Here is a 23106-nt window from a genome sequence, read left to right as displayed (position 1 = left end):
CACCACAACCAAATGCTTTTGTTGGCATTGTGATGAAGAAATTTTACGACAGCATCATTTTGCACAAGTATTCCTGCCTCAATACCTCAAGATAGCAGTGTATCACTTGACTGCTTTCTGCCTTTTAATTCCGCCTAATGTTGATATTCATCACACTGAAAATATCTGAGCTCAAATCTGATTCCTCCAAATCCAATCTGTGGCCCTATAGTTCTTCCGGGGAAAGAATTAAGCTAAATGCATGTGCTTTATTGCACAACAGCAGGTGCCAAGTTTACAGTACAGGGAATTTGTCATCTGCATTTTCCATTGCTTTCACTCTTCCTTTCAGTCTCCCTCTCTCTCTTAAACTGTCTTTACCTCTCGCTCTCTTTGTCTCTCTCATTATACCCTGGAGGAGCGATTGCAGTGGATGCAGTATTAGATTAAACAACGGGGCGAGGAGACACGTAAATGCATGTTTTTCTGCCGTATTTTTTACAGAGTTGTAGTCACCATTAAGTCTCTCTGGAGTTAATGTGGGTTCTTTCTGCTTGTTGAATCAGATATTTATGGTCCGATAGACATCGACAGCAGACATTCCTGGAGCTGATATCAAATCAGCCAACATATGTACAGTATGTATGGCTCAATCTTCGTTTTATTGCTAGACACTTCCATCTGGCAGCAGACGAGGAGCTTAGTACCAAAATCAGAACAAGGGAAAATGAAGACCAGTTCAGCCAAAAATTATTGGGTTTAAATGCACAAGCTTACACAGATTATGCTTAAAGGAATATTTGTGTTCAATACAAAGGAAGCTCAATAGATTGTATTTGTGCATAACCACAAAAAAAAAAAAGAAAAACATTTGTCTCATCCCTCCTTTATATAAAAAAAAAATGTTTATACAGTTTTTTTAAGGTTTATGGTGTTACGTCGTCATGGCAACAAAGTTGTGTATAAACTTCACACAGAACATTTTAATAATCGATTTTAGCACACCGCTCGCAGCTGAAGTTTGTAATGATCAGCATTCCCATAGAAATAATCAGGGTTCCCTTAGAAACACTAAGGGCACCTGAAACACTTAAGGGCAAAATGTAAACAACCTTTGATAAAAACAGACAGGGAACGATGATGCCACTGCACTCGTCAGACAAAAACTCAACCTGGCAAGGTGACAGGGTCGTGATATCACTGGGGGGTGCACGGCGGCAACTCACGCACTTTGGTAACCCACCACCGGACATGAAAGCACGTACAGGAAACACAAGACAGACAGGGGACGATGATGTCATGGTGCTTTTCAGACAAAACCATGACCTGTCCACTTGATAATAATAATAAAAACCACTTGACTTGACTTGACTTGACTTGACATCACCGTAGAGCGCATGGTGGTAACACACACACAGCGGTCCCAAACAACCGGACCCTTGCACTCACACAAAGGGGTTACACAAAACACAGAGGCAGGCCGATACTGCCATGGTCCCTTCATGCAGAACCCCAACCTGACAGTGACATGATTACAGAATTTGAATTTTTGGGTGAACAATCATTTAATTATTTGGGGACAATTTAGTGGATCTGAGCTGTACAATTAACTGTTTTCACTTCAAAGACCATTGTATATCTATTTATTTGAGATTATCATCTCAGAATGTCTGGAATGCAGTCATTCCAGATAGATACTAGGGCTGTACACAAGCAGACATTATTCTCTTCGATTGGTCTTCATGGCTCTCGTGGTACATTTTTCTGACCTTAAATCTGAGGATTTTCTTGCAATAACAAACACGGATACAAGTCTAGCTTTTAGTCTGTCACTCTATTCAGCCTCTGACCTTGCTTACTTGAGCTTGTTCTAACAGAAGTGTGTCAGTGCATACAAAAGCTCCTTGAGTACACCTCATTCACTGATGTGTATACCGAAAGAAGCCCAGTGGCCATAGAGCCCATGTGCAGAGGCTGATTCTTGGGAAGACGTGGAGTCCCTGCTGTTTGGCTTTTGTCAGTAAATAAGCACTCACTCTACAGAGGCAGTGGTGCGTGTCATAGGCCCGAATGTACGAATCATGCAGCCTCTAGCTGTATTGTGTGAAAACAATGGCCAAAAGCACTCTTGCCCTGAAACTCTTTACATAAGCATCACTTTTAAGGTACTTCTTATGAAGTGTGTAGTTTGCACAAGGAGCAGTTCTGTCAGGAAAGCTAAAATCTGATCAACAGATTGGCTGCTGTGAAGTTTAAACTAAATGCAGTTTCAATGTAGAATCATATATTAATGGTGTACTTCACTCAAAAATGCAGAATTTGTCATTCCAATCATTTATAACTTTTTATTTTGTGAAATACAAAAGGGAAAGTTTAGCGGATTATCCGAGGTGCTCCATACGTTAAAAGTTTTGGGGATGAATGCTATTGAGCTCCAAAATTGTAGTCCATAAGCTATATTCCAAGTCTTCTGAAGCCATATAGAAACTGTGTACGAGGAAAAGACCAAAATATACATCTTTCCTTTCGATATAAACTGACTTTGCAGTCAGTTTGAGACATGCAAGAATCAAATGTTTTTGGTATAACTGATGTCAAGCCTAGCATGTCTTTTTGCATAATATTTGAATATATACGTGGCTGCAAATAAGATTTGAGAGCTACAGTGGTGAAAAAAGTTTAGTGAATATCAATCAATATTAATCAATTTTAGTCTGTTCCATACACAAAGCCTTGTGGATTTAGAAAATTTGGAAAATATTACACCAGTCATATGGACTACTTTTATGGGACTCTGTTGTTGTTGTTATTCTTGAGGTTCAACTGCAGCCATCCTCATACACTGTCAGTGTATTGAAAAGAGCATCCAGGAATTTTCATTTTTGCATGAACTAACCCCTTAAGGATTTGAAATGGGGTCATTTATTGTTTAGTCAATTTTTACTTCAGTTAGGTAATATGAAAATGTCCAGATTGAGCTGAAATATTCTCTCAGATGTTAAAGTTGTCCTGCTTTTTTGCAAATGACTCCCCCTGCTGGAGAAATTGTGCAACGGTAGGGGACTTGTGGTTTTAAGTAACAAAGGGCACGGTTGCATATCAAATATAAACATACAGTAGATATTACAACAATGTAGGTAAAATAAAAAGCATCATGCTAATAAAGTTAAATACACTGTAAAAAAAAAAATCTGGCAGCTGTGGTTTCCAGAAATGCATCATAAAAAATACGGTAACCACGCTTCACGCTTTACGGGATGTGATTTTGATGCCTGTATATTTTACAGTGCATTACCTTTGATATTTTTCAATTATATAAACTTAAAACCTAAACCTTCTGTAACTGTAAAAATCAGCTTTTCACTTTATAATGTATTTGTTACTCACCGTAGTAATTACAGAAAGGCACATGATGACATGAAGTTAATCAATAGTGGCCCTTCCTGGAGCAATGACCAATAAACATGTAGAGACAGCTCAGTGTCAAACACACGAACACTAAACACCATCAGGGTAACATGTGAAATTAATATGATGCAAAAAACATGAACTAAACTACATCAAATATAACACAGAACACCCCATTGTAGATAACTGATATTAAAAATAATAAGGAACATAACTATTCCCCTAAAATATAATTAAATGTGATGGGTTATGCAGGGAATTCTGGTAACGCTTGATTTAAAATGTTTTTTTTACAATAATTTATTGTAAAAAGTACATGTACTCTCTTGTTAAACATAATATACATTTTTACCATTAATTATACAGTCAAATCATAATTTTTACATGTAAAAAAGGGAATTCTTACAACATATTACCGTAAAATTACATGTATTGTCTTTTTAAATATATGATATTTTTTTACCGTATAAGGTAACTGTCTGTTAACCAATTAAAGAAAACAATTTACTGTAGCATTTTTACAGTCTTTACCGTTAAAATTACAGACAATTTTTACAGTGCACAACAATTCAACTGATCGTGTTGGGAAAAAGATGTGTTGGAGAGAATTAGAGAGAAACCGACTCTTCCATTAAGAATAGTGTATTAGGGCAGCTTTTTCCAGGGCCATCTGCCATGGACATTAATACACTTGAGAGGAATACAGAGATGTACAGCAAATGAACAGTCTGATGGCATTTGTGCACTGACTACGCTCTGCCTCTGCTGTGCCCCAATGACAGTGCCAGGACACCTTCCCATGGGCACCAGAGTGACAGAAACAGCATTGAATCACTGCTTATTTTTTAACAGCTCTAGCTTATGCTTTGCAGTGTGTGTTTTATTGCATTTACACTAAGCTTCCCTAGATATAATCAGTGATAATTTATGATCTGCTGTATAATTAACTGTATCTTGATATTTTTCAGTCTTCTTACAATATTCAGTATTGATATCCATATATATGGATTTGCTCTGAAATGGTTTAAAAGTGTTTTTTCTTTGTTTGTTTTCAATAAGGAACCATATTTTTTGACCAGATCATTGTAGCCAATTTGATGCAAGAGAAAATACAGTAAAAGTCTAGTTAAAAATAATAAAGGCATATTTTTTCTGATATTTTTGATATTTTATTTTATATTTTCGCTTAGATTTGTTCTGATTTAATTTATAAAATATAAGGTGTTGTAAAGGAGGCAAGCTAAATTTTAAATTTAAAAAGGGTTAGGGTGGTACCTTAATGCACCCTTGCTGATGGCACGCTCTTCATGAAACTTAAGGGCCACATTAAAAATATCACAGTATTCACAATTTTATATCGCCCGCAAAATCATGGCAAAATATTTTGTGAATATCCGCTATCTCCCTGCCCTAACACCACATGGAAATTCTCAGTCAATGGTGCTAAACATGAGGAAATACACTGGGATTGCAGAACTGTTTGTCTTTCTTATCAAGCCAGCTAAATCTTTTCTCGCCTTTGTCCAGTGCTCTCAATAACATAAAAGAAGGAACATTCCCAGGCATAAAAGCCTAACTGGCTTCCTTCCTGATGTGGCCGCAATGTGAATGCAGTTTCCCTTTGTGTCCCGCTGTTGTCTCTGATGGCTGGATGGATGGCTCGACACGAACTGCCCACAATAGGAAGAGATCAGCTGCCATTTAGTTTGCTAGCCCATCCACGCTAATTGGTGGAGAGCCACACATCTCTGTCAATTCGCATTGCGCACTCGGGTAACTGGGACGGGCTCTGTCACAGGACATCGCTTTACCTTGTTATGACAGTGTGTTCCCTCTGGGTTGGGGAGGGGATTATGTTGAGAGGGCACCCAGCCAGTCCAGATGTTCATTTCAGCTTCAAAGCCACAACTCACTGTCACCTAGTTGAGTTCTGGAACTATGGCATACATAGGGGGACTGGTTGCCAAGGCAACAATGCTCCTGCCTAATGGGCAGATCAGTGTGCTGCATTCTGAATGATTGGTTATTTTGTAATTTTTATGTGTTCACCATCTGTTACGAGTCCAGGTTCATTTTCCAGATGAAGGTACATGTTGCCTCTTGCCTGGACCAGGAGAAGGGCCATAGCCAAAAATGTGGCATCTTTGGTTAATCCTAATAAAAGGAGGATGCTGGTCTGATGCACATAACGTGGTACATGGATCCATGAAAGTTTTACTGAGTTAGATGCTGAGTGTGAACTCTCTAAATAGCCAAAAATATTGGAGAGAAAAATCAGTATCTTGAGAAATGAAATCAAGGACTGAATGTTGCAGTATATAGAGGGGTTGCTCTGAATTCAGTGAATGCTTGTGGTAGTGTGATTCTGGTTTGCCTGAGGCCAATCCATGAGCTGTCCCCATTGTGTTCTTGAGCAAGATACTTCAGGTTGCTCCAGGGAGATTGTCCCAGTAGTAAGTGTACGATAAGTCAAAGTGTCTGCTAAAAAAAGAACTTCATAAAATTGATAGTTCCACTTCCATCTCAATTTGGATTGGATGTGCTGCATTAAAAGCCACTGTAAAATAGCTGATATACAGTATGCAAACCTGTGACCGCACAATTAAATTCTGTATTTAAGGAATTCAGTACAAGTTAAGCTCAATCAACAGCAGTTGTGGCATAATTTTGATTACTAAAAACATTTTTTTCAATTGGTTCCTTCCTTTTCTTAAATAAAAAAAGCACAAATCTGGCCTACAGTGCACTTAATGGAAGTGAATGGAGCCAAATCCATAAATGTTAAAATGCTCTCCATTTACTCAAAATATAGCCACAAGATGTAAAAAAATATTCTTGTTAACATTATTTTAGTGTTATAAAATCGCTTCCAAACCTTTTCTGTGTAAAATTGCATAACATGTTACAAAATGTAAAAACATGATATAATCAACTTTACAGCTCATATAATACACAAGTTTTAACAGAAGTGTTTTTATAAATTTATGAGCTTCACATTTCTGCCTTTTAAACCCTCCAAATATTGGCCCCATTCACTTCCATTGCCTCACTATAACCTCCATTTTTACTTTTTTTAAAAGAAGATTATTGAACTCTGAATATTCCTTTTAATGGTGTTTTCACGTCATGTCGGAATTACTGTGATTATGAGATGACAATTCTACAGCTGTGGCAACACTCATAATGCCAACATGGATCCACGTGTGTCTTTGTTGTTGTTTACAGCTAAATATATAGTCACTACATTATTTCATTAAAACAAAGAAAGTGTAATTTTTTTTCTTTTTGCATGATGTTACTATGAGCTTTCATACAATTTAGGATTTATAACTTGTAATTATGTGTTTTACGAAAACACATATGTTTTTTTACACATCAGAATCTCACAATTACTGTACTTAACAGTGTTTTATTTAAATGGCTTATTGCTTTAATTGATTTACGTGTTACTTACCTAGTGCTTCTTACTAGAAGATGAATATGTGTTGTATGTACTGTACATAAATGTATTACTTACACTAGAGATGTAAAACTCAATACAGTGCACTTCTGGGGATATCTCCAGAGATAATTCGAGATAAAATGTGCACTTAGAATTATCAGCAGGCAAACAGCCCAGAACAACGCAAATACTTAGATAACAGTCCACTTCCCTGTAAAATCAACCAACCACTTTACTAGACTGGGGGGAAAAAAAGTCTTGTTTTCTCTTTTATCATCTGTATGGACTATTTTATTTAACTTCAATTCTTCTTTTACCATTTACAGAGGAAAATAGGAAAGCTGCTGTGGTTTGTGATACATAAATGTGGTCTGATGCTTTTCAGTTGACTCAGTATTTTGAATGTCTGCTATGAGGAATGCCAGGATACTTTGCATATCTTAAGCCAATCTTGTTTGATGTGTGTGACTAAAATTTCCTTGGGGATGAATTAGAACACAAAGTGTGTGTCAATGTGTATATACCATATATTTGTGCTCTTATAGGCTTTAAGGTATCATAAACATTAATGGACATTATCTTGGCTCTCTCCACAGTCCCTCAGGGAGTGATCCAGAATGGAGCCTGTATGATGAACCCGGGCATCTTCCCAGGAATCCGACACCTTCCCATTAGCCCCATTGTGAGCAGGACAGCTGTTGTCAGGTCAGTCCTGTCCCTTCAGGTCTCTTCCGACCCATTTTCATATCTCCATTGACTCATGGAATGATTGACAGAATTATCAGCCATGCTTACATAGTGACTGCAGTTCAAAAAAACACCGATCTCTCATTTTTACAGTCTTTAAAGTCTGGCTGCTCTGTTCTTCATTAGATTACAACAACCAGGTCTTCTGCATACATTAGCAAACCATCTTATTCAGGCCACAGCTCTGGTCTTGCATACATGATGTGACATGAATAATTGATCACATACACTAAGTTTTTAAATCGCATTAGTGATGTGCACGGGCCGTCTCAGCATTAAACATTCATAAACCTGGGATGCTGAAACGGGGCGCTAGCCCTCAGGTACTGCATGCGAATATCTGCGCACTGTTAGCCCTAGGCGTATGTGTCCTCAACTAAACGTAAATGGAGTTGAACGTTATAAACTCTGCTGCATGTGAATGCAAAATTTGTTGTTTTGTGTCCATATTTTGTCTTTGACAATTGGGCACAATTTACCCTAAATTCTCCCTAAAATGGTGATACTAATAAGATTCTAATTGGGTGATTCTCAATAAACTTTTCAAGAAAAAGGGTCTCATTCACAAATAATTGCATGGATTTTGTGTACTTATATATGCACAGGAACAGTTTTCACAGAAGATTTCCGCCAGATGCATATGCACATAAATATGTTCTAGCCTTCATACTAATGTTAATGAATCCGGATTGTTCTAAATTAAGGCGCGTGTGTTCGCAGAAGGTATTTCGCATAAAACACGCCCAAACCATCTCCATACCTGTTAATCATCACACTACAAAACAGCGCCATACGGCAAAACAAATTAGAATGATTTTATAATATGTACCACTATAGACATTGGATGAACTGAAGGTGTGCTCTGTGTGCTTAGATGTGGTGGCCCTTTATCAGGTTTCCTCTGTGGAATCAAAATGTTATTCCCTGTAACCCATGGTCACCATGGCAGGCGCCTAAAGTATGATCAAAGATGATAGGGCAGATGTTCAAAGTTTTGAATTAGCTTTTATGCTAAACCCTGTTATTATGCTAAAATATTAATTTTGTGTTTATTCAGTGTTTATAAGGGATACCAGGAGTATGTGATTTTTGCATTCTGTATGTGCGGTTTCAGTTGGTTCTCAATTTTATTGTAAATTTATAATACATTTTAGTGCAAACTTATTGGTGCAATTTCTGCATTACAGCATCTGTACCCAAATTCTATGCTCAAATGCCTGCGGCTGCACAGTTAGTGAATCAGAACCAATATCCTGGTCCTATTTTACACCAAAATTAAAAGAAACAAATAAGAAATTATACATTGCATATAGAAAATGAAGCCAATTTTTAGGGCCCTTTTTATTACATGTGATAATTATTTTCTTGACAGTTGATGCACATTTTACAGCAATGCAAAAAAAGATGGTCATTATGAAATTATCATTACCGCAATGTGAAATAATGCCACAAAGCAAAAAATCTTAAAGTCCCCATAAAGTGCCTTGACGAGCTTCATATTCCCTGGCCTGTTTACGTATATTTCCCATTGAAACAAGAAGTTTCATCGGGACATGTTGAACGTCTCATGCCTTTTAAAAAAATATCCAATAGGCTTTAGTTTTCATCGCAGCGCCCGTCAAAGCTACACAACCACCCCCCTTTTTTCCATGCTGCTGCTTGTTCCAAAGCCGATGTTCAGCCTGTAAAACTAAAGCCGGTTTTCCACCATCGGGCAGAGAGATTCTCGTTGCGAAACCTTGCCATTAAGTTCTGATCCGGGCCAGTTGGGCACAGTTACGGTTTCTTTTTCCACTGTGGTTTTGAATGTACATGGCAAATATATAATTTGCCGACATTGTGAGAGGTATAAATTGGATCGAGTGCACTAGGGAGGATGATCACATATTCCAGCTTTTAGGACTGCTTTTTCCACTTGTTTTTTCTCTGTGAAAGCTAAAAAAAAAAATTACCCATGTTAAAAAAAGGAAAGCAATTTGCTGAAGGGTTGTGCATGCCACCAGATAGGAACACGCAGAACGGTAAAAGGCTCCAGACTAGCTAAGAAGGACATTTATGAGGCAGCTTTTAATAAAAAGAGGTACAATTGCTCCAGTCCTGCAAATGGCGATGAATCTAGTCCTGCAAATAAAACTCTTCCTGAAGCAAGGAGTTAATTCAGCTTTCCCATCATGACAAGGCAGGTTCCCTCAAGATAATGCACATAATGTAGTGGAGGGGGTGCTTAACTGTAATTGTTAAACTGCCACGATACAAAACGAATTCTAACAGCCCTAAAGATGAGCCTTATTTTCTTAAAATAAATAAATAATAATATTTAAATACAGTAGGGCTGTGTGGCAGGGCGGAGGGCGGGGCCGGGTCGTGATCCTACACACCGGTCCTGTATTAGGCTAATTAAGCCTCCGTGAGGGATAAAGGTCGACTGCAGGGGATCGTGCGGGAGAGAGAGAGATCGTTAACGGACATGTCCGTAATGTGTGTGTTTATGTTGTCTATTAAGTTTATCATTAAACTATTATTTATATTGAAAAGCCAGTTCTCGCCTCCTCCTTTCCATTGAGCTCTTTACACTGGTGCCGGAAACCCGGGAAGGAGGAGGGATACACCGTAGTAGAGTTCTCGCCACTACCATCCACCCCAACGGAGCAGCCACGGCCATCTGCCGGGGGACGAGGAGCCCAGCTGCCTGAAAGAGGATGATGGCCGCCGACCGCAAGGGGAGAAGGGGCTCCTAACCGACCACCTGGAGCGGTCAAGGCCTCTGCCAGGGGCGGAGTTCCCTACCAGCCGCTGAAACGCGGCGGCGTTTTTTGACCGCCGAGTGGGGAGGGGCTCACTGCCGACCGCCTGGAGTGAGAGAACTGCTGCCAGGGGCGGGGGAGACACCTTCTGTTCCCCAAGAATGCGGCGGGGTGTTCCACCCGCCAGGGGCTGGAGGACTGCCTCTGATCCGCCCGGAGAGGCGTGGCTGTTGCCCGATAGAGGTTGGAGGAATGGCCGAGGAACAAGCTGCGGCGTATCGGAGAACTGGCGAGTAAGAGGTTTTTTTTTTCATCTCTCTCTCTCTCACTGTCGCTCTGCTAAATCTTACAGTGTTTTTTGGGGGGGTACTACACTGTTACGCCATTTTAATTATTTCTATTTCTGTTTCCCTCCCCTTGTCCCCTCCCTCGTCCAGGTAGATAGGGATGACCTGTCGGGAGACTAGACTTAAAGCACATATTAAATATTGTATTCAACATTCTCAAATAACAATTTTTTCTTCTGCAGTATAGCTACTAATGTAAATTTATTATTTTTGGAAAACAAGCCTAAAATGACTGAACAAATCTTGATCAAAGACTGATCAAAAACTTTGTTCCGGTGTACAGTGCATCCGGAAAGTATTCACAGCGCTTCACTTTTTCTCCACATTTAGTTAAGTTTCAGCCTTGTTCCAAAATGGATTAAATTCATTATTTTCCTCAAAATTCTACAAACAATACCCCATAATGACAACATGAAAGGAGTTTGTTTGAAATCTTTGCAAATTTATTAAAAATAAAAAACCAAAAAAAAAATCACATGTACATAAGTATTCACAGCCTTTGCTCAATACTTTGTTGAAGCACCTTTGGCACCAATTACAGCCTCAATTCTTTTTATGTATGATGCTACAAGCTTGGCACACCTATTTTTGGGTAGTGTCTCTCATTCTTCTTTGCAGGACCTCTCAAGCTCCATCAGGTTGTATGAGGAGCATCGGTGCACAGCCATTTTCAGATCTCTCCAGAGATGTTCAATCAGGTTCAAGTCTGGGCTCTGGCTGGGCCACTCAAGGACATTCGCAGAGTCGTCCCGTAGCCACTCCTTTGTTATCTTGGCTTGGGTCGTTGTCCTGTTGGAAGATGAAACTTCGCCCCAGTCTGATGTCCAGAGCACTCTGGAGCAGGTTTTCATCAAGGATGTCTCTGTACATTGCTGCATTAATCTTTCCCTCGATTCTGACTAGTCTCCCAGTTCCTGCCGCTGAAAAACATCCCCACATGTTGCCACCATCATGCTTCACTGTAGGGATGGTATTGGCCAGGTGATGAGCGGTGCCTGGTTTCCTCCAGACATGATGTTTGCCATTCAGGCCAAAGAGATCAATCTTTGTTTCATCAGGCCAGAGAATTTTGTTTCTCATGCTCTGAGAGTCCTTCAGGTGCTTTTTGGCAAACTCCAAGCGGGCTGTCATGTGCCTTTTACTGAGGAGTGGCTTCTGGAAGGTTTTCCTCTCTCCACAGTAAAATGCTGGAGCTCTGTCAGAGTGACCATCGGGTTCTTGGTGACCTCCCTGACTAAGGTCCTTCTCCCCCGATCGCTCAGTTTGGCTGGGCGGCCAGCTCTAGAAGAGTCCTGGTGGTTCCAAACTTCTTCCATTTATGGATGATGGAGGCCACTGTGCTCATTGGGACCTTCAATGCTGCAGAAATGTTTCTGTACCCTTCCCCAGATCTGTGCCTCAATACAATCCTGTCTCGGAGGTCTACAGACAATTCCTTGGACTTCATGGCTTGGTTTGTGCTCTGACATGCACTGTTAACTGTGGGACCTTATACAGTGAGGTGTGTGCCTTTCCAAATCATGTCCAATCAACTGAAGTTACCACAGGTGGACTCCAAGCAAGTTGTAGAAACATCTCAAGGACGATCAGTGCAAACAGGATGCACCTGAACTCAATTTTGAGTGTCATGGCAAAGGCTGTGAATACTTATGTACATGTGATTTTCTTTTTTTTTCTTATTTTTTTTTAAAAATAAATTTGCAAAGATTTCAAACAAACTTCTTTCACATTGTCATTATTGGGTATTGTTTGTTGAATTTTGAGGAAAATAATGAATTTAATCCATTTTGGAATAAGGCTGTAACATAACAAAATGTGGAAAAAGTGAAGCGCTGGGAATACTTTCCGGATGCACTGTATAATGGGCTGACTACACTCTCTCACCTTTATTTTCACTTCGATCCATCTTTAACTCACAAAAACAAACTATCTCTTCTTAATAAAGCTGATTCACAATAAGATACACAAGTGACAGATAGGCGACTGTATATTATGATTCAATACGTCGCAATCCATCACGTTATTAATCTATCTACAGCAAACGTGCATGAGGGACGGGCGTCCCCTCGCCAGAGTGTGCCTCAGTTGGGTGCAGTTTCAATCTCTCCCCTTCACGTGACTCATAGACGTGGTGCTGACCGCACAGAGAAATGCCATTTTTATATTTTGTTTATGATGCACTACTTAATTATTTGAACTTTAATAAAGGATGTATTAAAGATATAACGCCAGTTTGTTTGCTTTTTAGATGCTCTGACATGCAGGGTTTGCTTAAGTGGAATGTCAGATCCGGCTCTGCTTTATTTCACGATGACAGTGCTTCTGTATTTCCATATTTTGCATTTTCCCATTCAGGGCAAAAGCAATTTCTTCACGTAAAGAAGCCTACACAACATCTTAGTTCTTGTATGACACCCATAAGTGACAGACTGCAATGTGGTCCGAAGAGTAAAATAGCTTTGCCTATTTCAAAATGAGTGACTGCATTTAGGCATTAATTATTGAAGCAGTTTTTTTTAGTGAGCTGTGCTGTGGCTATAATTTATGATTCATAAATGCACATATGAGGCAGGAAACAGAAAAGCTCTTATGATTATTTTTCTAACCACACAGGAAGTTTTAGTCTTTCTGCTACAAATTTGCAAGCACGACAGGATGTTCTTTGTCACTATGCGTCCGCTATATTAACTGTGACCAGCAGCACAAAACAACAGGCTTCCCATGTGTCCTGGAAAACCTGGAATTTTAAGTATAAGTATGCCAAATTTTTTATTTTCTCTGTCTTTGGTACTTTTTCCGCTATTTGTTTTGAGCGACATATTTAGCTCTATTTAAAAACATGCAATGGCATGATCTGGGTTTGGGCCTATCTGTTTGTCCATTCAGTGTATGTGTGTGTGTGGGGGGGGGCTTAATAATCACCCTGGCCCTGCTTATCCGGAGGTGAGAAACACACAGCAACTGCAAAATAGGAATAAATTGTAATTAAATAGTAATGACACTGTATATTAAAGCAATATGTTACATTTGTTTTGTTTTGCAGCATTTCATTTGTCAAAAATATCTTCATTTGATAAAAGAATAATGCAATTGTTTTTATGTTTAATCAGATTTATAAAAGAATTGCTTTAATTTTTAGAGTGTTATTTAATTAATTTGATTAGACATGTTTTGATAATAAAATGTGATGTTAACTAAAACTATCGAATATAGAATTCTGAAAAATAACCATCCATTAACCACAATATATATACATCATGACCTCTCTTGTGTTTTTTTTTTTTTTTTAAATGTTGCATCTGAACATGTAAAATATCTTATAATTGTCCTGAAAAATTTTCCTTAAAAAGAGTGGATAACTGAACAAGCATAACTGAAAAGAGGTTTAATTACTATTTTTTGTGTAAGAGGCATAAATAGAGCTAAACTCTCTTTATTTGCGAAAAGTGGAAAATGTTACTATGCTTTTTAATGATGTTGCTGGACAGCTGAAGAGCTGCTCCAAATCTCAAGTGCATTTCAGCGATAAATGTTTCATTTTATTATACATGGTATGCTTGAACACTGCAATACTTACAAAAACACTACTACTGTCTCTAAGTTCAAGAAATAACATCAGTGAGATGTAATGTGATATATTTAACCATGAGCATAATTCTAACTGTAAAAATGAAAACGAAAATATATATTTTGCATAAAGAAATTGTAGCCTACTTTTAGGACTATTTTTAAGATTGTTTTCATTATGACATTATTTGCATGACAATGGAGCATTTGAAGCATTTCCACAATATTCTCAATAGTGGATCTCATTCTTATTACTTATGATATATATATATATATATATATATATATATATATATAAAATTTAAATTGCTGATCTCAATGTATAGTCAGGACATTAGTAACGTGAAACATTACAATTTGAAAAAAACAATTCAGAACTTCTTAAACTACTTCAAAGACTTCTCATCAGAAAACCCACGTGCAGCAATGACAACTTTGCACATCCTTGGCATTCTAGCTGTCAGTTTGTCCAGATACTCAAGTGACATTTCACCCCACACTTCCTGTAGCACTTGCCATAGATGTGGCTGTCTTGTCAGGCACTTCTCACATACCATACAGTCTAGCTGATCCCACAAAGCTCAATTAAGATCCATAACACACTTTTCCAATTATCTGTTGTCCAATGCCTATGTTTCTTTGCCCACTATAACCTTTTCTTTTTGTTTTTCTGTTTCAAAAGTGGCTTTTTCTTTTCTTAGTCTTCTCTTTACTGTTGTACATGAAACTGGTGTTGAGCAGGTAGAATTCAATGAAGCTGTCAGCTGAGAACATGTGAGGCGTCTATTTCTCAAACTAGAGACTCTGATGTACTTATCCTCTTGTTTAGTTGTACATCTGGCCTTCCACATCTCTTTCTGTCTTTGGTAGAGCCGGTTGTCCTTTGTCTTTGAAGACTGTAGTGTACACCTTTGAATTAAATCTTTCATTTTTGGGGGCAATTTCAAGCATTGTATAGCCTTTATTCCTCAAAACAATGATTGCATGATGAGTTTCTAGAGAAAGCAGTTTTATTTATTTATTTTGCCATTTTTGACCTAATATTGACCGACATGCCAGTCTATTGCTTACTGTGGCAGCTCAAAAAACAAACACAAAGACAATGTTAAACTTCATTTAACAAACCAAATAGCTTTCATCTATATTTGATATAATGGCAAGTGATTTTCTAGTACTAAGTTAGCAATTTAGCATAATTACTCAAGGATCAGATGGCTGCTGGAAATGGGGCCTGTCTAGATTTGATAAAAATGACTTTTTTAAATAATGATGGTGCTGTTTTTTTACATCAGTAATGTCCGGACAATATTTGTGATATGTTAAATGCCACTTTGGTGAATTAAAGTACCAATTACCTTCCAAAACAGCAAAATCTGTTGGCCGCTAGTGTATATATATAAATATTACTTTTTTTATTATTATTATTATTTATTGATTTATTTTTGCAGTACACTATGTCTACACTGAAAGCAATCAATGTTGCATTGCAATGCCCTGTCTACACTGGATGCGTCCAAGCGAACATTCAAAGCTGTTTATTTGTCTTGTTGGCAGAAGTAGCACAAACAAAATAGAAAGTAGAACAGGGTATCCGTTTACTGTCTGTAAAACAAGCCGCCACATGACATGCATCCAGTATAGACAGCATCATTGATTATAATGGAAGTGATTTGCTTTTGTCGCATTGCGCCACACTGCTTGCATCTGCTGTAGACAGGCTGCTATAGTAATTAAAATTGATGGTTCTTCATTGTCCAGAAAATATTGGGATGAAATAAGACCTGAATGCGTTCTTGATTGATTTTGTCGCATAGATCCACTTTTTATTTGAATACATTTATTTTATTGATGTGTTTGTACAAGAAGTCGTTGCCATCTGTGCAAAATGCAGCTGTAATACATGTCCATGTCACACATATTACATGTTATTATAATTAATTATTATAGAGATAACCATTTCAATATGTAATTACAAGCAGCCTCACAAAATATTTACACTGTAAGCACATGTAGTTCATTAGCACTCGGCACTTATAAATTCATAGTAGCATGTGCACTGTAATATAAAGTTTGACCTCAACACCTCTTACTTGTACTTAAAGGAATATTTCACCCTTAAATGAAAATTCTGTCATCACTTACTCTTGTCATTTCAAACCCCTTTGACTTTTCTTTTTTGTGAAACACCAAAGGAGATAAAAAAAATATTATGTTATTGATGTGTGCAGCTTTAGTATAATGTATCTCTCTTTGTTTTAATAGGTCAGTACTTGCTGGCTATGGAATTAACAGTAACGGCGAGCCAATCCTTAACTCGCCATTGGTCTGCAGTGACCCCAAGGATGACCACAACTACAGTTTTGCCAAATCTTCCAGCTCTGATGTCGGAGAAGAGACCCTCTGTGACGGAAGCGAGGTGAGCTTCCATGCTATCGAGGTCGGCAGTGACGCAGAGGATGACGACAAGAGCAAAATCAAGAAGGAGCCCAAGGAGTGGTCTGTGGATGCCCTCGCATTGGCCCAGCACAAGAAAAGGCAACATTTGACAAAAGCCAAACTGAGAGTGGCAAGTGACACACTTCCTCTAAAAAAGAGGCGCACGGAGAAGCCTCCAGAAAGCGATGATGAGGAAATGAAGGAGGCAGCCGGGTCCCTGCTCCATTTGGCGGGAGTCAGGGCTTGTTTGAACAATATCACCAACCGGACGGCTAAGGGGCAGAAAGAGCAAAAATAATGAACAGACTGTATTATAAAGAGGAAAAAAAAAACATCACTTTGAATAGAATTTACTATTTTTTTCCAGGACATCAGGTGAATTCTACTGATTTGTGGCAATATCAACAATCACTTTGTTTTCCTATCTTTATAGGTAACATTTTAATGAGGGTTTCTTGTTTTAGTTCTCTTTTTAATTTTATTGTCTTTTTTAATCTACGGATATTGAAGCCATAGCTTTCCCTTTTTTTTTTTTTTTTTTATATTAAGCAAAGGAATTCACTTGGCTGATAAAGTGATAGAGCTACACACAAAATTTGCCCTGAGTGTCATGGTTAAAAACATGACAGGAAATTTGTCTGCCTCTAAACGTAAATGATAAACATTCTGCGCTGTTCTCAATTTGTGGTGCAGCTCTACATAGACAATTACAATTGACAGTTATCTCTGATGTGAATAAAATGTTTTCCCCTTGGTTAGAAGCACAGGGCCATGCCAAAGACAATCTTGTGGGCTTGAGTAATTCCTGTGATGTCACTTCCTCTTGATGCTCTGCCCGTTGATTCAGTCCAACAGCACTGGGTCATGCAGTAAACGCTCATGTCCTGTACTTGTCTTTGGGCTTGAATGAATCATAATTTAATGAGAGAAAAGCCATAAGCCTTTGCTAAAGTGCTTTTTAGAGGCAAAGGCAACTTGGTCTTTTAGAATGACGTTACTATACCTACATTTTTGCAAAACAATTTTTGCACGACTCATTATACGTATCTTGGCAGTTTCCTGGTGAAATGAACACTAGAGGCGTGACAACAAACACTTTTATTCGCTTTCGACAGATTATCGGTTGATAAACACTTCATTTTTGCCCTGTTCCTCACACATTGTGATGTCTTGTGAACACTTTTACTATAGCACATTTTGACTTGTAATATGATACATTTTAACATTTGCATTACATAACCAACTACATTTACAAGCTTATTCGAGTGTGTACAATAGAACATTGCACTAGTGATGCGAAAGTCCGGGGAATGAGTCCAGAAGAGCACGCAAGTTGCCAAAAGTGTCATAGAAGCACCACAAAAAGATGTTTTTTTTTTAATCTCACATTTACTTTTATGACACTATTGGTTAGGTTTAGGTTCAAGGTTTAGGGTAGGGATGTAGGTTTTGGTGACTTAAAACTCTTAAAAAGTCTGTTTTAGTGCCACACAGTGAACATTTCACCTCGGAACTGACCTCCTTCATATAGGTTGCCACATAATATAACTTTGTAAAAATGTCTCCCCAGTCTTGTAATTTTCTTGAGATCAGGTAGGGCAAAAGTGACACATTAACAATATGTTTTTTAAAACTGCCCAAGTTTTTTCCTGAGCAATTAAAATAAGTGATATTGTCCATCTAAAGTGATAAGGGATGGTGATTTTTCTTCTTTGGCACAATGAAAATGGAAGCTTGGAGCTAATGCTACAATACCTGCCAATTGTATTTTAATAGCAGAAAATAATGACTGTGGAGTTGTTTTGTGTTTGTTTGTTTGTTTGTTTGTTTGTTTTTTGTTTTTTGTTTACATTTAATTTTTTTTGTTTCAAACCCTCGTGATGTAATAAGCAATTTCATTCAGTCAGGATAACACTGTATAAAAGTTACACTAGACCATATTTTCCTTTCTTAATTTAAGCAATGTAGCCAGCAGGATTTTCCAAATCGTGTTGCATGGGTTCTGTAAAGAAAAAGAAGACCTTTTTTTTTTGTTTTGTTTTTTAATCAAAGTTCATGTAAGGTAAATAATGTATTTAGCATGGAGCATGAATTATTTTCATATAAATATAGATCATAGAGAACTACGGCACTGCCTCTAATTTCTATGCCAATAGGCCTAGTCTCTTTCGTTGTTTTCATCTCATTTGATTTGTTGTCCTCATCATATTTCCGTTGAAGCAGGCATTTTAAGAATTACCTTCTTCAGGGACAAACAGTGACTGTTGGGAAACTCTCTCTGCAATATGACAACTTCACGCTACACGCAGGGTTAGGGCTGTCTCAGAGACCACAGCTGCCACCTAACGAAAACTGCTCCAGAGTTCCGAATTTCAGCCATGTCCATGTCCGTGTCGTTAAGGAGAAATTCATAGTGAGTGTCAGTCCTCCCAGCTTCTTCCTGCTTTGTGCCTGCTTTTATTTCATGTGTAATTCGGGTTTGCGTGTCTGTGAATTATTCAGGGTCTTCCATTTATTCCACAAGACTTTGGATCTGCAGTACAAAATGACACATAGGTTTGTTCATTTTTCTCTGTATTACATTGTAGCGCTGTTTTGGAGAATTGTCAGTATTGATTTAGTTGATCTTGGTACAGGCGGACAAACGGACAGATATTTACACTCACACATACATATATTTAAGCACTTATAGGCAAAAAAGAAAGTGATACCAGAGCTCAGTGCAAACGCTTGTGTACATATTTTCACGACCTCGCCAAATTGCACTTTCATTGATTTAACGCAAGGATGATTCAGTGCCAAAGCCTGTAATGAATCTCTATACACAGCAAAATGGAGGCCACACTTGATACGTATGTCAAATCATAAACATGTCAATAAGTTGTAGCATTTCTGTCAAATACCCATGTGCGATATCTTCATATTTGTTAATATCACATTGCATTGCTGTAATTTGCTCATCGGGATGTCTTTTATTTCATTAATTCATACTGCCTTCCCCTCTTATCTGATAATAATGGTTCGACCCAATGTTTTGTAGCGTGTTGAATGTCAAACTCATGAGTGTTAATGTAATGTATTCAATTGGCATGCCTTTTTACCTAACTAAGCTAGAAATTTCTTAACCACATCAGAATACCCCCAATTTTAACCTTCGTACAGATTTGTGACCTTGTTTTCAGTTTGGTCTTTTATCAAATTAACATATGCCATATCAAGTTTCACTTCAAAATAGTTGAAATGGAGGAAAACCAGTAGCAGAGAAAGCTATGAATACTTTATATACACTGCCTTTCTTCAACAGACAACACTCACTATGTAACTTTTCCTTTTAGAGTTCTTAAAATACGTTAAAAAGCATCAACAAGAGCCAGTCAAATAAGCGTTAATAGGAGGCAAAGTGTTTCTTTTCTTTTCCCATTGTGTTTTTTGTCATTGATAATTTTGGTAAAAGGTTCTAATGAACTGCCATTATGTTAAGTGTTTGAGTTTGTTAAGATGAAAGTAAAGTTGAAATGAATTATTCGGTCTGATGGCATGTGCACCCAGCTAATATGTCAATATAGAGGCATAACTGCACTCTGTATTTCCTTGACTTGTAATCATATTGCCAAAGACAACAATTTTAATGATTAATGTAAATATCACTTTGTCCATAACTACAACAAATTCTATTTGTTTTTGTTTCATTTAATTTTTCTCCAAACCCTACCATAAAGTTTCTGTGACGTATTGTCTTCCAGTTGCAATAAAAAAATAAATAAAAAAAAAAGTTTCAAAGATGATACTGGACTAGCATTTATGTTTGAGTGAATGTTTTGTTGTTGATTTGACCATAGTTGAGCAGCAAATGCTATGCATTGTTGATTATTACTGCTTGAAATAATCATAAAATATCACATGGATTTTCAAGCAATATATTTCCTGTTTAACAGGAATATTTAAATATTTCCAAAAGGAAGTGAAAGTGGAAAAGTAGACAAAATCTGAAATGTATGGAGGTCATTGACATTGAATTACAGGCTTACATTTAATTAAGTTTTTGTTATTGAAAATCACTAATTCACCAACATGCACTACTGACCACTTTATTACTTACACCTGTGCACCTAATTATTCATGCAGTTATCTAATCAGTCCATCGTCTGGAAGCAAAGCAATGAATAAAATCAAGCAGGTACAGTTCAGGAGCTTAAGTTCATGTTCAAATCAACCATCAGAATGGGGAAATAAATGTGATCTCAGTGATTTGGACCATGGCATGATTGTTGGTGCCAAACGGGCTGGTTTGAGTATTTCTGTAACTGCTGATGTCCTGGAATTTTCACGCACAACAGTCTCTGGAGTTTACTCAGAATGGTGCCAAAAAAAACATCCAGTGAGCGACAGTTCTGCTGACGGAAACACCTTGTTGATGAGAGAGGTCAACGGAAAATGGCCAGACTGATGCGAGCTGATGGAAAGGCTACGGTAACTCAAATAACCACTCTGTACAATTGTAGTGAGCAGAATAGCATCTCAGAAAGCACAACACGTCCAACCTTGAGGCTGAGGGGCTACAACAGCAGAAGACCATGTCAGGCACTTTACTAGGACTACAGCGTTCCTAAAGAGTGTTCAGTGAGTGTATATTGGGGAGTTCATAAACGGTTTAAGCATAAAAGATCACCACACATAGAATTTTGCCCATTACCCCAATTTCACATTACATGCAAACACCTTTACCCGCATGTTGCAAGGAAGAGGGTGTGGCCTGGCCATGATTGAGCACGGCCGGCGCTGAATCAGCTAAACAGCATGAAGAGTGAGATAAAGGGCAGCCGGAGATGCCGGTTCGAGAGAGACCTTTGTTTACATTTGTTTTAAGTTGAGTTTCTCATTAAAACTTTGTTTACTGTTCACCCAGTTCCCACCTACTCCTTGCCCAACCTTTACCTGTTACAGTGGTGCCGAAACCCTGGATGGAGGAAGTATGCACTGTCATGGAGTCGTCGCCACTGCCATCTGCCGGAGGGGTCACTTCTGGCCGCCGAGAGCCGGAGGAATAGCGGCCGTCTGCCAAGAAGGGGAGTAGCAGTTCCGTCCACCAGGGGCCGGAGGACTCAATGCCGTCCGCCAGGGGAGGAGCGAGCTGGCGTCCGCCAGAGGGTGGATGAGCCGTTGTGGACCGGATGACAGCAACTGTAATCTGATTACAAGAATTGTACATGTAATGTGTTACACTACTTTTTGTGACTAAAAGTAATTAGATAACAGTAACTATTTACTTCAAATTACAAGCAAATTACACCCAACACTGACTTTAGGTTAGTGGGTTTAATTACAGGTGCCTCCACTTGTTTACTTGGATTGATTTCACATCAATATATAAGCGATATCTTCATGGATTCAACAAACATCAATTCTCAGTTTGAGTGTTGAAAGAGTTTAAGTTCTGCTCTCCTGATCAGTGGGAACTTTGTTCGTGCATATTGTATAATTTATGGATGCCATTTGGATGCCCTGGCGGAGTCTGTGGCCTATTCTTAATCAAAGAGCGAGCATCTAGAAATCACACAACTGCCTCCATGAACCCTGTCACCACACCCATGCTCGCCTGTGTTGCTACGCAACCACAGAAAAGAGAGTATAAAAATGTGCGAGAAGCTTGTTGCCAGACACAGACATGCAGAGTTCATCTATTTTGCAAGGGTTATTATGTTATGGAGCTACAGTAATGCATTTCACTTTTTGCCAAAATTAACCTCGAGAAAATTCAAAACAAATCTAAACACAAAACAAATGTCATTATTCTGTTTTGGCTGCACATGTATGTTTTGTAGAGTTTGGCATGGCAGTGACCTTTTCATACAATCTCAGCAAACATCACACTGGCAATCACAATGCTGTTTCATTTACTCAGTAAATCTGTCATAGCGTTCCTCATAAATCTCCCTTGAGAGTCAGAGCACAGCCCCAAAACACACTTCCAAAAGACATATTGCATGTGTTTGTTGCCAAGGAAACAAAGCAAGGTAGATTTTCATTCCAGCACATCCAAGTTTTTTTTTTTTTTTTTTTTTGGTATCGGCACATAACATGAAATAATGCCTGTTTATTGTCTGGAAACGGCTGCTCTTTCATTACCCAAAAAGTTGTATCTCAAGAGGTTTGTTTAGTTTGGGTGTTGTAGAGGACCCCACAACTTCCCACTTGCAACTGCTTCAATATTTATTCCCATTTTCAAGGGAGCTGGAAACGGAAGTACTCATTGAACGCAAATGAACACTTCCTTTGATGGAATACGCTGAGAGATAATAACCATTCAAATCTGCCACACAGCCCTCAATTTGTCGGTCCTTGCAAGTCAGAGACAAATATGGGAGCATTACAGCAAATCTGTGGCATTAAGGGAGGAATGTTTGAATACATTTGCTAGTCCATACATCTTGCCTTA

General features: G+C 38.3%; 1 protein-coding gene across 3 annotated transcripts in view; it reads left to right on the top strand.

The window, feature by feature from the left end:
- LOC127657124 (forkhead box protein N3-like) overlaps positions 1-20455 on the top strand; it is a 120960-nt gene extending 100505 nt beyond the window's left edge. For all 3 annotated transcript variants that reach the window (XM_052145778.1, XM_052145780.1, XM_052145779.1), the window contains exons 5-6: positions 7426-7534; positions 16497-20455. In XM_052145778.1, the coding sequence (XP_052001738.1) occupies positions 7426-7534; positions 16497-16968 (581 nt within the window). In that variant the 3' untranslated portion in view covers positions 16969-20455. The remainder of the gene's footprint in view (positions 1-7425; positions 7535-16496) is intronic.
- The last annotated feature ends 2651 nt before the right edge of the window (positions 20456-23106 follow it).

Source organism: Xyrauchen texanus, chromosome 16, assembly GCF_025860055.1.
Source record: "Xyrauchen texanus isolate HMW12.3.18 chromosome 16, RBS_HiC_50CHRs, whole genome shotgun sequence".
NCBI classification, from domain to species: Eukaryota; Metazoa; Chordata; class Actinopteri; order Cypriniformes; family Catostomidae; genus Xyrauchen; species Xyrauchen texanus.
Note: the sequence above shows the minus strand (reverse complement) of the source record. Positions and strands in the feature narration are given on the sequence as shown.